This window comes from Orcinus orca, chromosome 13 (genome assembly GCF_937001465.1).
Source record: "Orcinus orca chromosome 13, mOrcOrc1.1, whole genome shotgun sequence".
NCBI classification, from domain to species: Eukaryota; Metazoa; Chordata; class Mammalia; order Artiodactyla; family Delphinidae; genus Orcinus; species Orcinus orca.
Window position 1 is genome coordinate 25,700,271 of NC_064571.1, and position 15,185 is coordinate 25,715,455.

Consider the following 15,185-nt stretch of genomic DNA (forward strand, 5'->3'; position numbering starts at 1 on the left):
GCAAGGATGTGGAGAAAAGGAAACCATTGTGCACTGTTGGTGGGAATGCAAATTGGTGCAGACACTGTGGAAAACAGTATGGAGATTCCTCAAAAATTAGTAACAGAACTACTGTATGATCCAGCAATTCCACTTTTGGGTATATACCCCCCAAAAATGAAATCATTATCTTGAAAATATATCTGTACTCTCATGTTCATTGCAGCATTATTTATAATAGTCAAGACATGGAAACAACCTAAGTGTCCATCAGCAGTTGAACGGTAAAAGAAAATGTGATATACATATGAATATTATTCAGCCATAAAAAAGAAAGAAATCTTGTCGTTTGCAACATGAATGGACCTTGAAGACATTATGCTAAGTGTCTTAGACAGAGAGACAAATACTGTATGATCTCACTTATACATGGAATCTAAAAATCCAAACTCATGGAAACAGGGAATAGGTTGGTGGTTACCAGAGGCTGGGGGTGGGATGTGAGGAATTGGGTGAAGGTGGTCAAAAGGCACAAACTTTCAGTTATAAGATAAATTAGTCATGGGGATGTGATGTACTGTACGGTGACTGTAGTTAACAATAGTGTATTGTATGCTTGAAAGTTGCTAAGAGACTAAATCTTGAAAGTTCTCATCACAAGAAAAAAATTTGTAACTATGTGTGGTGATGGATGTTAACTGAACTTATTGTGGTAATCATTTTGCAGATATACGTATATCAAATCATTATGTTGTACACCTTAAATTAATACAATATTATATGTCAATCACAACCCAAGTTAAAAAAATAATAGGAGAAACTTGAGGTGGCATATGGTAGGGTACATGGAACTTCATGTATTATCTGCTCAATTATTCTGTACATCTAAAATTGTGCTAAAAAGACTATTAATTATTTTTAAAATTGTTGACCAACTCAAGACAATACGGATGAGAAACTGGTGGCAGAACGTCCTTTCTGAGGTCTGAGGGAATTCTAGCTGCCTCTATGTGTACAGAGTTAGTGGGGGATTTACATAGCAGCCAGGCTTCTTAGTGGAATGCTGAATTAGGGTTCTTGGTAGCTCTAGTTCTTGAAAATTCTAGTTTACAAAACCAGCTTTGAGAAATCCTTAATAACTCACCTCTCTGATGAGTAGTAGTTCACATAGTCCTTGGTTGTTAGTAAAAATGGCCCTTGATGGAAATGCATATGGCTTTCCCATAACAATTGAAGCCGGGGCTTGGCATTTTGAACTAAATATGTGACCCACTGAGGGGCTCTCTCCTGGACCATGTGTCATAAACCATATGTGTTTATTGCTGCTCTGGACTAGCAAGAATGGGGAGATGGGAGTTCTGCTCATTCTGACAGAATTCTAACTATAGGGCCAAGGGTCTCCCTTCCAGCAACTGGGGAGTTGGTTCAGAACTGGAATTCTATCAAGCCCAGTGGCCCCGTCCAGGAATGCTTTGCCTTCTGATCTTCTTCAGTGGCCTCAGCTCTTTGTAACTGGAAAATATTAAGGAGAAATGCCAATTTTCAGTAACTCTACCTACCCTCTCTTTTATTCTGTGCCCACAGACTGCCGTTCCATCCACATTGGGCTTTCAGTCCCCAGTTACCCTCACAGGAAAAGAGACCCGAAGGGACATCTTTCAGGCCTGCAAAAGGTCCACTGGGGCTTGCGGCCAGAGAAGCCGCAGCAGGGGCTGGCCAGTGCCTGCAGCACTGTGGATCATGTCATCAGGACACGTGAGTTCTTGAGGGGACCATTCTGGGGAGCCGTCTGCTGGGTGGTCCAGATGGGGCAGGGCAGGGCAGGGCTGGGGGGTTCTCTGGAGAATGTGAGGAACGCCCCATGTTGCTCAGGCCTCTCAGTCCCCTCTGCTCTGCTGCCATGGCAGACCAGCCTCTCTGCTCAGGGACACCTTTAGTCAGGCTGAGCCCCTGTCCCTCTCTGGTGACTTTGAGACCTCTGCTCTGATCCATTCTGCCTTGATTTCACAGTTTAATTCTCAGAATTATTTCCTGTTTCCAAATTCCTAGGGGCCACACAGCCGTTGCCCGAAGAGCCAATAACAAACATGAGTGTCTGGCGTGAGGTGTTGTGCTCAGTAAACTGAATTCCTTATTGCATTCCCCCGACCCTCGCTCTTCACCTGAGCTTGAAGGAATGGTCTGGAATTGTCTGGGCACCCTCCTCCTCAGCTTGCAGAGTCCTGGAGGCTTTCTCCCAGGACAGCAGAGCCCCTGAGGCCTTCCTCTGCTGTTGAGGAAATCAGTTCTGGGCTGGTTAAACATCAGTCTTTTGTTCTTTCCTGTGGAAAGAAAAGTATCAATCTTAGGAGGAGTGAAAAGATTAGAGCACAACTGTGACATTGTATCCTTTTGAGCCTTCGCTGTTTCTAGGGACATGATTTCACCTGCAGCATATCCCAAATCTGCATAATAAATGGTACCTAATTGGTTTCTACTATATAGTTCCACTGTCTTGAGCAAGGCAAAATGAGTTATTTTACCATCTAAACCTTCAAAAGAATGTCAGAGGCAGTAACAACCTCTTAACATTCCTGTAGGAGACCTGACATACACGCTTGCGAAGGCCATCTGAGTCACCCCCAACCCTGCACTGCCCTGAACAACTGCTGTCATTGGCACCAAGTCTACCAAGGCCTGTGACTTTTCCAAAGTAAATGTGCCTCTGTGGGAGAAGGGTTAATGGGGAGTCCTTTGGAGGTGTCTAGTTTAAGAGATAAGCTTTGATTAAAATATGCATGTGCACACATACACACAAACATGCACACACAGGCTTATGCACACATGCATGTTCGGGGTAGACATATCAGAGACCCAAAGGAGGGCTAGCCTGGAGGGAAGGCCTGCTCCCCATGTTGGATCTGGACGCTCCCACTCACTCTCTGGGGCATTCTCCTGTCACCCCACCACATTCAGAGGTGAAGTCACCCTTTCAAAGTTGAGTCTGCTGGATCCTTCCTGAGTCAGGGAAGAGGAAAGTGGGTTAGAGCTGGTGCTCTCTTATCGAAGGGTTTGGAGGAGGTCTAACAAATGGTATTTGCTGATGCAACATGGTGCATCACAGAAGTGGTCATGAACGGTGGATTTTATGTTGTTTTGGTGGTTTCTGGTTAATGGGACGCTGGTTTTCACTGGAAACCAAAGGGGAGGGAATGGAGAATACTTTGGTACGTTTGCACATTCAGTTCATTCTCTTCACAGCCTGCTACTCCCATGCATGTCACATGGCATGGCTGTGGAACAGGGGAGAGAATGGGAGGGCCTAGGAGGACAGGAAATTTCAGGCCATGTCTTTCAAGCTGGGGTAAAGTAAGAACCCCTTTTAAAGGGAAAAGTGGTTGTGGACCCATGAAAATGCATTTGTACATTTGTAGAGCCCCAGGGGACCATAAAAATCCCAGTTTGAGAAATAATATCTTAATTAAGGTTTTATTCTGTAAAAGTGTCTTACATTTTTGAATTATAACAACAGAAAAGTTTTGCCCTTATATCTAATGAAAGAAATCTTTTTAAGATTATCATCAAAATGGAAACATGAAATTAAAAAATTCTAATAGATCCCACCTACCCCTAAGAATACTTTCCAGACCACAGTTCCAGACATGCTGACTTAAGGGGGCCACAAAGCCTGCTAGCAAAGTCAACAGCCACCGCAAGTTTTCTGTAGCCCATGGGGGCTGAGCTTGTTCCAGCCATTCTCTTAGGGGTGGTAGAGGTTCACCCCTCAGTCCTTCACTTCTTTCAAACCAAACAGGGCATTGCGTGTATGATGCAAATATAAACCCTGCTCCACCACATCCCAGGGTCAGTAACAATGACCCGAGGAAGGGAAAACAAAACAGTGCCCAAGTAATTTTACTGCATCATCTAGATAATTGCCTGAATCTGCCACTTTTCTTTGCTGTAGGACAACTGACCACATGTGTTTTCCTTCTCTGAGTGTCCTGTCTATTCTATGAATCCATTCAGACAGCCCAGGCAGGTGGTCTAGCTGGCCACAAAGTCCAAGTGGGACCTACCTCTACAGAAGAGGGGAATCATGCAGAATGGAGGGCGTGGGTGCTGGCCAGGCAGGTGGCTAGACATAGCTAGGCCTGAGAGTAAAGCAGGCTGTGCAGATGAAGGATTGACAGGTGACTCCTTTAGTTTCTGCCTCACAAAACAATGACAAGAATTTGTACCATGAAATGGTATTTCATTGTAATTTTGTTAACTAAATGTATACTGTTAATAAAAAGGAGATATTATTATCCCCATCTTCAGATTGGGAAATCAAGGTTTGAAGAGATGTAGTGTGATACAGCGGTAATCAGTGAAACTAGAATTTGAAAACAAGTCTGTAGACTCTAAAACCTGTGTGTGTCCCTTCCACTACACTACTATCCTTTGTAAGTTATCACTGGTCAGTCACCATGTTGGATATGGGCTGAGAATTGTATCCTTTTAAGCAGCCAAATTGCCTTATGATGACGGGGGTAGGTAGGTAGTAGTTACACCATGATATGATATGCCATAGCAGTTGGATTACCACCCCTTCCTCCAATATGGATATAATTTAGGAAGTCAGTACTGAGCAGCCAATCAATCTTGACTCCAGCAGAGCATAGGTAGGGAATAGAACCATCAAGCTGTGGTAAGAATCAGCAAGTACCATGCTTCCTTCCCTGGAAAGAATGCATTTTCTGGCTCTGAGAACCTCTTGAGAGCTCTTACAAGCAAGAGGGTAAAAAGCAGCTGTAGAAATATGGCTGCCCTTTGGCATCTCTTGGCTGGTGCTAAGAACCGGAGCCAAGATCTAAGAGGAACAAGACCGGCCAAGCTCAACCTGGTGTGTAGGCACTAGGGTCTCAGCACCTTCATCTGCAGAGTGAAAGATTGTTGTAGGGTGACCAACGGTTTCAGTTTAACTGGGATGGAGGGCTTTCCCAGGACATGGGACATGGGACTGTCAGTGCTAAAACCGGTCAGTCCGAAACAAACTGGGATGTTGGTCACACTAAGTTGTGAGCTCCTAGATGAAATATAAACAGACATGAAGTATTCCGCATGGTGCACAGTGCATGACAGGCACTTGACATATGTTACTTCAACTGATCTATGTTAACCCAATTTAAAAGCACTCCTTGGGCTTCCCTGGTGGCGCAGTGGTTAAGACTCTGCCTGCCAGTGCAGGGGACATGGGTTTGAGCCCTGGTCCGGGAAGATCCCACATGCCGCAGAGCAACTAAGCCCGTGCACCACAACTACTGAGCCTGCGCTCTAGAGCCCACGAGCCACAACTACTGAGCCCACACACCACATCTACTGAAGCCTGCGCGCCTAGAGCCTGTGCTCTGCAACAAGAGAAGCCACCACAATGAGAAGCTTGCGTACCGCAATGAAGAGTAGCCCCCGCTCGCCGCAACTAGAGAAAGCCTGTGTGCAGCAACGAAGACCCAACACAACCAAAAATAATAAATAAATAAAAATAAATAAATAAAAAATAAAAGCACTCCTTTACGAGTAGACATCTGGTTTGGCTGCCGTCACTGGTACTGAGAATCTTATGAGATCCTTCTGGTGGGAGGGGTGTGAAAAAGTATTAAGGTCTTCTTCTACTTGCCAAGTATTGAACAACTCTAGGGTCACTAAAAGATCAAAACCACCCCCAGATGAGCAGTAAGGGAGAGGAAGGCTATTTTTTGGCCAGGTGTTTGAGCCTCATATGGTTCCAAAGGCTTTAGATTTCATGGGGTCTTTCTTTCCCATTTCTTTTTATTTATTTATTTGTTTGTTTGTTTGTTTATGGCTGCGTTGGGTTTTCGCTGCTGCACACTGTCTTTCTCTAGTTGCAGCGAGCGGGGGCTGCTCTTCGTTGCAGTGTGCGGACTTCTCATTGCAGTGGCTTCTCTTGTTGCGGAGCACAGGCTCTAGGCACGCGGGCTTCAGTAGTTGTGGCGCACGGGTCTAGTTGCTCCGCGGCATGTGGGATCTTCCCGGACCAGGGCTCAAACCCGTGTCCCCTGCATTGGCAGGTGGATTCTTAACCACTGTGCCACCAGGGAAGTCCTTCTTTCCCATTTCTGATGAGGAAGGAGCAAGCGTTGGGACAGAAGACAAATTTACCTCTAAATCATCTGCTCCACTAAGGAGCTCCTGAGACAGGCTGTGTTTGCAACATAGGAGCAAAGACAATTGGATTTCTTTTAGAGTTCGAAGCTTTAAAATGAGGTGGTTTCCTCTGTCTACTTTACCAACTTGTTTCTGAGAAGGAGTGGTAAAGAGAGGAGCAGAGACAAAGGGGAACAGGAGGGAGGAAAGGGGGAAAGAGTATCGTCCTAGGCCTTTTAGGTATGCCCCACCCCGGTGTGTGTGTAGTGGGGGGAGGTTGGGCAGACAGGAAGGCAAATTCAAAATTCCTGAAGGAAGCCTGTATTTGCTCTTCTCTCTCTTCTTGCCCTTGACATCTTAAAACCTGGATTTCCTGGAATTATCAACATAGCATTCAAACAAACAAAAGCACAAACAAACAAAAACCCCTATTGGAAGGGAATCCTGAGTTAGTGACCTTAAGACCTAAGGGGAAATTAGGGTTGAAAGCTCAGTTTGCAAGTGAACCAATGAAAGTTCTAATAAATACAAAGTTATTATAACCCATATATGTTACCTGGATTTACCTTATTCCTTGAGAGTTAGTGTCCTTACCTCTGCCTAAATTTCTGTGAATTTCTAGCGACTTCGAGTCTCCTTATCACTGTAGCTCCAAGTCCTGCCTGCTGGGCTCACAGTCTCGCTGTGTCTCACCTCCTGTACCTGTTCTCTGCCCTCACCTCCAGCTCCAGCTCAGGCATGGGATTCAGTCCTTCTTTGGTCTCCCCCAGATTGGTCACATACCACATACAAGTGAGCAGCAGGCTTTCTTGAAGTTCAGAACCATGGAGCAGTTTTACCTTGCAGAGATACACAATTTTTAAAGTGAGATACTAGATATCCCCTTTCTTTAAAATGCCCTGGTCACAGGAAATTTCCTATTGGCCACTTTTCTCTGCAATTTCAGCTTCCTACCATATTGGCAACTCCCACCTCACCCCCACTCCCCCTCGCCAGTTCCGTCACATCTCCTGCTTCTCAGTTTTCAGCCACCCCCCAGCTTCTCCTCTCCCTCCCAACATATACACTCACTCCCCTCCCTTTCAGTCACATCAATTTCCCTCTGCCCACCTTAGCTCAACACCCATTTTTGCACAGCTAAAGACACACAGTGTGTTGAGCTAAACACAAAGACCATCACCTCTAAGTCTAGCCCTTTAGTTAGATTTAACATTCTTTTATAACATTTACACTTGCAGTTTTTTTTTTAATTAATTAATTTATTTATTTATTTTTGGCTGTGTTGGGTCTTCGTTTCTGTGCAAGGGCTTTCTCCAGTTGTGGAAAGCGGGGGACGCTCTTCATCGCGGTACGCGGGCCTCTCACTGTCGCGGCCTCTCTTGTTGCGGAGCACAGCCTCCAGACGCGCAGGCTCAGTAGTTGTGGCTCACGGGCCTAGTTGCTTCGCGGCTTGTGGGATCCTCCCAGACCAGGGCTTGAACCCGTGTCCCCTGCTTTGGCAGGCAAATTCTCAACCACTGAGCCACCAGGGAATCCCTCCACTTGCAGTTTTTGAGAAGGTATACAGAAGAAAACCTCCCTACCCTAGAATTTCATATAAGGGAGACTCATGATTAATATGGTAATTTGATCACAAGTATCAGAAACCTACTTGAGCTGTCTTGAACAAGGAGGGAGTGAGGGGGTGGGGGGAGAGAGAGTTAGTTTATGCTGTAAGAGCAAAGGAGTTTCTCACAGTCCCAAAAGAACAAGCAACCAGGCTCAGCAGGAGGACGAGCACCCTCTCTGGGACTCATGGCCTTCCCCCTGCTTCTCCTGTAAGTCTGCTTTATTCCTCTCTCTCTGTAGCCTTTTCTGCCTCTCTGTGCCCTCAGCTTCCATTTTACATGCGCCTTCTCTCAGAAACCGTCAGGAAACGCCCAGCTATCTCAGAAACCGAATTCAGAATTTCCAGGCTTGAGTCAGGTGTCTGATTAACTGCTCCTGGTCCAATTAACCATGGCGAAGGGGCACAAGTCAAGCATTCCACAAACACGGCTACCCGAGAGTCATCCTTTGGGTGGGGGACTGTATGGGCTGGCAGACAACCCCAAAGCTACTGACGACAGGACGGATTCCCATAAACACTGCACGTCTGCAGATTCTCTCCTCTTCCTTCCCAGAGATCATATTTTGAGTTTATGGACTGCTGTCTAGAAAAAAAACCTTACTGACCGTGAAACTATGACTTGAAGTCTTCCAGTCCCCTCTTGAAGACCACCTCAAATGACTGCAAGCATGACTTTGGAGCCCTCAGTTTCTGTCTCTCCCACTCCGCAGTACTCGGGGGCCTTGAGCTTGGCTCCCTACCCAGCTCCATTTCCTTGTTGCTGCTGAGGCTAGTCCCAGCTGCTATACTCATGAGTGTTAAGCAGTGAAATTCACCTAGCAAATATTTAGAGTGTCCATGCTGTGAGCTGAGAGAGAGCACCTCTGAAAAGACTCAGAGCTGAGGACCCTGGGTCCAAGTCCTCACGCTGACTTCCTGGTGGTGCTAAATGCCTCCTGGCTCTTCTAGGAGTTGAAGACTTGCAGGTTGCAGTCCACACGGTGATGTTGTGCTTTGCTCAACTAATGACTGGACAGGTGCCCCCCTCCCTGCCCCCAGTAAAAGCACGATTCTGTTTGCTTCTTTTCGTGTGTTTCCTGAAGCTTGCTCCTGCAGAGGTTAGGTTTCTCCCAGAAACTGCTGGCTGAGTCCATACCTCCAGTTGGGCCATGCTATGTGATTCTTGCTGTGAGCTATCAAGGGGCTATTATCTGTGGCCTTTCTCATTTGCAGATTAACTTGCATGAAGGGCCTGCAGTGCATTAGAGATGCACTGATACCCTGATGCAGGAACCCAGCTCATAGAGCTAGGCTTCTGTGGGCCCGAGGGAAGGGAGTGGCCTCAGGGTGGAGTGGGAGGGGTAGAACAGGTATTTAGAAGCTGAAAAGGATTGAGCCCTTGGAATGTTTAAAAGGGCCGTTATTAGGGAGGAAAGTGTCAGACCTGTTGGCAACATCAATCATAGCGATATTTACTGGGTAACTGGCATATGCCAAGCACTGTGCCAACCATGTCACATATATCATCTCATTTAATGGCCACCACAATCCAGTAAAGCAGGTGTGATTATTCCCACTTTATAGATGGAGAAACTAAGGCTAAGATTGCTTAATGTCTTGCCAAAATCCCACTGCTAGTGATTACCAGAGTCGGGAGTTGAACCTAGGTCTGGGCTCTTAAAGCACCACACGAGTAAAGAGAATCTTCTGGCGTCCTTGGTGATCTCTCTCTGGGTGTTCCTCTGGGATTTTGAGGTCACCCACAGCCCCCGACTTGGTGTAGCGTGCAGGGTCTGCCCCGTGGCGCTCAGGAAGGAATGGGCCGACTTCAGCCTCAGTGCGGTACGAACTGTAGAGCCTGGGACCTTTAGAGGGGCCCATCTGCTCACTGCCCTGCCCTGCTAAGGAGCCCACCAAAGCAGGAAGTCCTTGGTGGGGGCATTTGCTTGGGGCCCCACACCTAAAAACACAGCCCTGACCCTCTGCTGCTATGTTCTCAGCTTTAAAGTGGGCACACTCGATCCTTGAGCCTCAGGCATGAAGACATGGTAAGGGAGCGCAGGGCAGTGCAGGGTGAGGGCGTCAGCAGACTGCTGTCCTAACCTGGGGCCTGGTGGGGCCTTCTGTGCTGTAAACTAGGTCTCTGATTTCTCATCCTCTCATCCATCGCTAAGCTCTCTCCCAGCTCTGAGACTTAGTGAATTCAGGGTTCAGAGCTCCTTGGAGCTGCAGCCACTCATGACCTCTAATCAACCTTGGCACATTGTAAGTATTCAGTAAGCACTTGTTGAACCAAACCCAGGAGATTAGGAATTTCTTAGCAGAGCAAAATAATTCCCCAGGAGGGTTCACCACACACCCTGAAGTGACCAGTTCCCACTGTCCATGGGCTCTCAGAAAATACCCACTGAGTGATAGTTGGCATTTTGTCTTAGAAGCAGACTAAGAGGGAAAGGACCAGGAGTTTGGGTTTAAGGTTGGGGAAGGAGAGAAACCAGCTGCATGGAATATTACTGACCAAGGGTGGTTGCTGTGGAACATGAGGCCCCCCAGCCCCTCTCCCCCTACAACTCCACCTCCACCCTGGGGCTGTGCAGCTGAGAGAATCCAAGGGCCAGGACACCTGCAACCAAGGCACTTTAGGAGGCCCTGGGGAGTCTCAAGGAAAATCCTACCTTTGCCTCTATAGAGGGGCCTGAGGAGAGGTGCCTGGGCTCCCCTTGGGCCCCCAGGCTTGGCAGGAAGGGCCCATGGGGGAGGGGGAAAGGGGCAGTTCTGCCAGTCCTCTCAGAGCCTGCAGCTGCCACCCCCTGCTGCTGTGGAGACCCGGCTGCCTGCGGGAGGTTCTGCCCCCGCCACAGAGCCCTTCTCTCTCCACCGCACCTGAGAACCTGAGAACTCTCTCTCACTCTCCCCACTGCCTTTCTCTCTCTCTCTCTCTCTCTCTCTCTCACACACACACACACACACACAAAATTCTCTAATACTCACAATATCTTTAATTCACTCTCAATATTTTTTCCTCTCATGCTTACTACATCTTCTCACATACAACCCTCTCTCCACTTCCTCAGTCTTTCATACATTCCTTTTCTCTCCCCCCCACCCCCTCCCCCTCTCCCTCTCTTTCCCTCTCCCTCTTCTCCTCTCCCCACACCTCCCCTGGTGCTTAACTGGAAACAAAAGTGAGTTTGTTGTGCTCTGCTGGTGGGGAAGAGGACGTGTGAAGGCAGCAGCCAGGGTGGCAGCAGCAGAAACAGGCTGGGGCCAGAGGCAGTGTCCACAGCCGGAGACCCCAGCGCTCAGCTACTCCAGGGAGCAGGTAATGCCCCAGACAGGGCTGGTTCAGGCATCGCCCTCTCTGTCGGGTCTCATCATTTCATGACTGTTCCATTTATTTGCCTTCTTATTTGGCCTTGAAGGCGGAAAGGGATTGCAGATTTAGGGAATGGTAGGCACAAAAGGTCCAAGGAGTGATGTGCTCTCCTCTTCAGAGAACTGTGTGGTCTGATGTGGCTGGGGTCCAGGGCATGTAGGGTCAAGAGTGGCTGGGGTCCACAGTGTCTGGGCTTAAGGATGGCTGGTGTCCAGGGTGGCTGGGATCCAGGGTAACTTCGGTCCAGAGTATCCAGGGTCCAGGGTGGCTGGAGTCTGGGGTGTCTGGAGGAGGAACATGACAACCTACCAGGGCAGGTTAGGGCCAGATCATGAGGGATGTTTTGAGCCATGTCATAGACCCTAGGCTTTAGGTAATAGAGAGCTATTGAATGTTTTTCACCTGGAGAGTAACGTGACCAAATCTACATTTTAAAAGAGTAGTTCTTGAACGCTGATCTCATGGAGAATTGGTGTGCCCTCTCAGAATCAGGCAGTCATAGTCTTCTCCCAGTTTAAGGAAAAAATAAGGTTATGTGTTCAATTGTTAAATTTTCTTCTATAAAATTTCCTTAAATCTTTGACGTCTGCTAGCAAGTGTCAATAATCAATAAAAAGGACTAAGTTTAAAGTAGTAGAAAAATTCGGAAATAAAAATCCATTTAAATAAATGCAGTCCATTGAGATAAATTGGTAGTATTTTCTGCTAGTAAAATTATTTCTAACTCATATGCACAATATTTTATGGTGCTGCTCAAAGAGCACCATGACTCCCAGGAGTTTGCCATGTGAACGTTTGCAATGTCTTAAAGCAAACTCTGGTGCTACATAGGGAATGAGATGGGTGGGGTAAGCAGAGGCAGTGGGAGCAGTAGGTGGCTCTTGCGATGATAGGAATAGGAGATAATGAGAACCTGAACAAAGGTGGTGGCAATGGTGGGAAAAAGGGAGAGAGCTAAAAAATAGTCAGGAAGTGAGTGGAAGACGTTAGTGTCTGATTGGACATGGATGATGAGAGAGAAGGAGGCTTCAGGAGTGAGCCCAAGACTTCTCCTCTGGAGAAGAGTAGCTGGGTAGCCAGGAGCACTATTAATCAAAACAGAGGAGGGCAAGGTTGGGGTGTTGGAAGACGGGAGGCAGGGCTGCTTTGAATATGTTGAGATTGACTCGAGAAGGCTGGAGAACTACCAGATGGAGCAGTCCAGCTGGCAGTCGGAAATGCTCAGTAAGTCAGGACCTAGAGACGCGGGTAACCTCGGCTATAGGGTGACACCAAAAAGAACATGAGGTGGTCCAGTAGGGGTGTAGAAAGAGAGGAGACAAGAAGGCCAAGGAGGAATCCTGGGGAAGATCAAGATTTAAGTGAGACATGCAAGAAGGGCCAGGGAAGGAGTCCTCAAAGAGATAGGAAAAAATATCAAGAAAGTGCTATCTTATAAGAACCAAGAGCATTTCAGTTCAGAGGGAGCAGGAGTCCTGAGAAGGAGTCCTCAAAGAGATAGGAAAAAATATCAAGAAAGTGCTATCTTATAAGAACCAAGAGCATTTCAGTTCAGAGGGAGCAGTCAGCACCACTCATGTCCCAGAGACATAAGCCAGACCATAGCTTCACAGTGTTGTAGGTTTGATTGATTTTATTGACTTATTGATTTGAGAATAGAACAAGAGAGATCTGAGAGCAGGGTTGTAAACTTGGATGCTTAGTATAAATGAGATTAGCAGGTAATAATAGGGAGTAGTGGGGACTGTGGAAAACTAAAATGCGTATTCTTATCCATCACTGAGCTCTAATTGATTGTTGTCAGGTAGGAACATGGGCACTGTCATCAGAGTATCTGAATTTTCAAGAAAAGTCAGAAATCTAGATTTTTATATGCAATCTCATAATTCTTTATATTAGCAACAATTTCAAAAACTTTTATACTCTATGAGGGCTGAATTAAACACATCTTTGAGTTTCCAGTTTAAAATCTCTGCCTTAGTCAATGTCCTTAGTGTGGTGGGGATGAATCAGTTGCAGCAGGTTGGGAAATGATTAGGTAAGGAGGAAATAGAGGCAGCGAGTGTAGACCTCCCCTTCAATAAGTTGAGGAGAGAGAAGGGAAAAAGAGAGCAGCAGAGCTTAGAAGGCAGGCAGGATCAGGGGAAGGTGTTTCATGGTAGGAAGAGCTGTTTATGTGTTGAGAGAAAGAGGGTGGAGGGAGAGAAGTTGAAGACCCAGGTAAGGAAAGACTCGTTGACGAAATAAGGATCCAGTAGAAGGGAATAGACGGGGCCAGAGATAGGCTAGAGGAAGAACTCTTGTTCAGAGATAGACTGCAGCAGTGGTAAGGACACAGAAGCACTGGAAAGGAGGAAGTTGATGGATTTCATGCCTGGAGGTCTTATTTTCTTGGTGATGTGGGATAAGAGATAGATCAAGAGGCTTGCAGAGAGGAGCAAAAGTTAGTGGTGGCGTGGAGGAACATGGGAAAGGGCATGCAAGGATGAGTGGAAGTGGCTGTACTTCTGAGACCTGTTAACAGTGGAAGCCCCCCATTTGTACAGCTGGGTGGTTTTCACCAGAGAGACTCATGAGCCTGAGTGCTAAGCTTGGTGGCAAGGGGGATTGGCACCTGTTATATTCCAGGCCCTGTGTCACATGTTATTCTCCTTACCTGATTTATTAGGACAATAACCCTGTTCACTCAGACTGAATTCTCTCATGAGTAAGTAGCAACTCTGAGATTCATACCCACATCTAGATGGATTGAAAGCCTAGCGTGTGCCTTGCATCCACCGTACCACCATACCACACTGCCTCTCCCTGCACCCCAGGACACATTTGAAGAGGTGGAGATTGGGCCAGTGAATTCTTGTTTGGGCATCAGCTGCCTGGTTTTATTGGGAAGTCAAGGAGTAAGAGACTGGAGACTGTGATGAGAAGGGTAGTTGAAATTATTGACCATTGGGAGTCCATGGAGAAATAAGTGAAAGCCAAAGGGCTGACTGAGGGGATAGAGAGGCTTGGAGGAAGAGGAAGACTTGATGAAGCCTAAAGACAGTCAGTGAGAGATTGAACCAGGGCAGGGGCAATTGGATTGGTGAGGAAGGAGAATATTCTCGAAAACTTTTAATGTGGGAGTGGAGGTGAGAGAAAGAGGTGAGGTGAGGATGATGCCAGCGTGTCTAGCCTGTGCGGTTGGGTGGACAATTATGCCTCTAACCAAGGCATTCAATGTTGTGTGATACCTCTCTCTCTCCGGCCCACCATGCCCTAGACACACTAACCAGCACACCCCACCTCAGGTCTTTGGCACGCCTGCAGCACTCTTCTTCCAGATATGCAGAAGTGGTTCATTCTCATTTTTCAAGTTCCAATTCAAATACGCCCTCCTCAGAGAGGCCTTTCTTGACTATGCTATCTAATATAGCTCCGTGGTCTTTTTTTTTTTTCAGAACACTTATTACTACTTATCACTGAACTGAATTTTGTGGATTTGTTTACTTGTTTATTGTCTGTATCTGCCACTGGAGAGGCTCAAGAGATCAAGAATATATGGGCCTCCTTCACAGCTTTGTTTCCCTACACCTAGACCAATGCCTGGCACATAGTAGGCATTCATTAAATATTGAGTGAGAGAAAGAAGGAAGAGAGGGAGGGAGGGAGGAGGGAGGGAGGAAGAAAGGGAGGCGGGGAGGGAGGGAGGCAAGGAGGGAAGGCAGGAGAAGCATGTTTGGGGAAGAGTATGTGTTCCATGTCAGAATGCTGACTTGAGGTGCCTGAGAGACACCCAGAAGGCGACATTCCCCTGGGCAGTTGGAAAGCAGACTGGGAGCTCAGGGATAGACTGTTAGGTTGCTCATGAAGAAAGTGGGCCCACGTGCCACACTGGTACAAGCACATCCTTTCACATGTCTGATTGCCCCTTCAAGGCCAATGCTGGGAGTTGAGTGTGTGGAGTCCAGTGGAAAAGGGGTCCCTCTGGGCATGTTATGCTCAAGTTGGGACAGAGTTTTTCTCCCCTCACTTATTTGTTCTGTTCCCTGTCCTTGCTGCTGCCCTGGCTTTGGCCATTTTCCGTCTTTCTTCAGTGTCAGCTACAAGACCCAGGAGTCTGAATACAGACTAAAT

At 47.0% G+C, this 15,185-nt stretch overlaps 1 protein-coding gene across 3 annotated transcripts in view; it reads left to right on the forward strand.

Annotated features, from left to right (window-relative positions):
- SLC4A5 (solute carrier family 4 member 5) overlaps positions 1-15,185 on the forward strand; it is a 129,513-nt gene that overhangs the window by 34,954 nt on the left and 79,374 nt on the right. For all 3 annotated transcript variants that reach the window (XM_049696138.1, XM_033400540.2, XM_049696139.1), the window contains one exon: positions 1,564-1,734. In XM_049696138.1, coding sequence (XP_049552095.1) covers positions 1,564-1,734 — 171 coding nt within the window. The remainder of the gene's footprint in view (positions 1-1,563; positions 1,735-15,185) is intronic.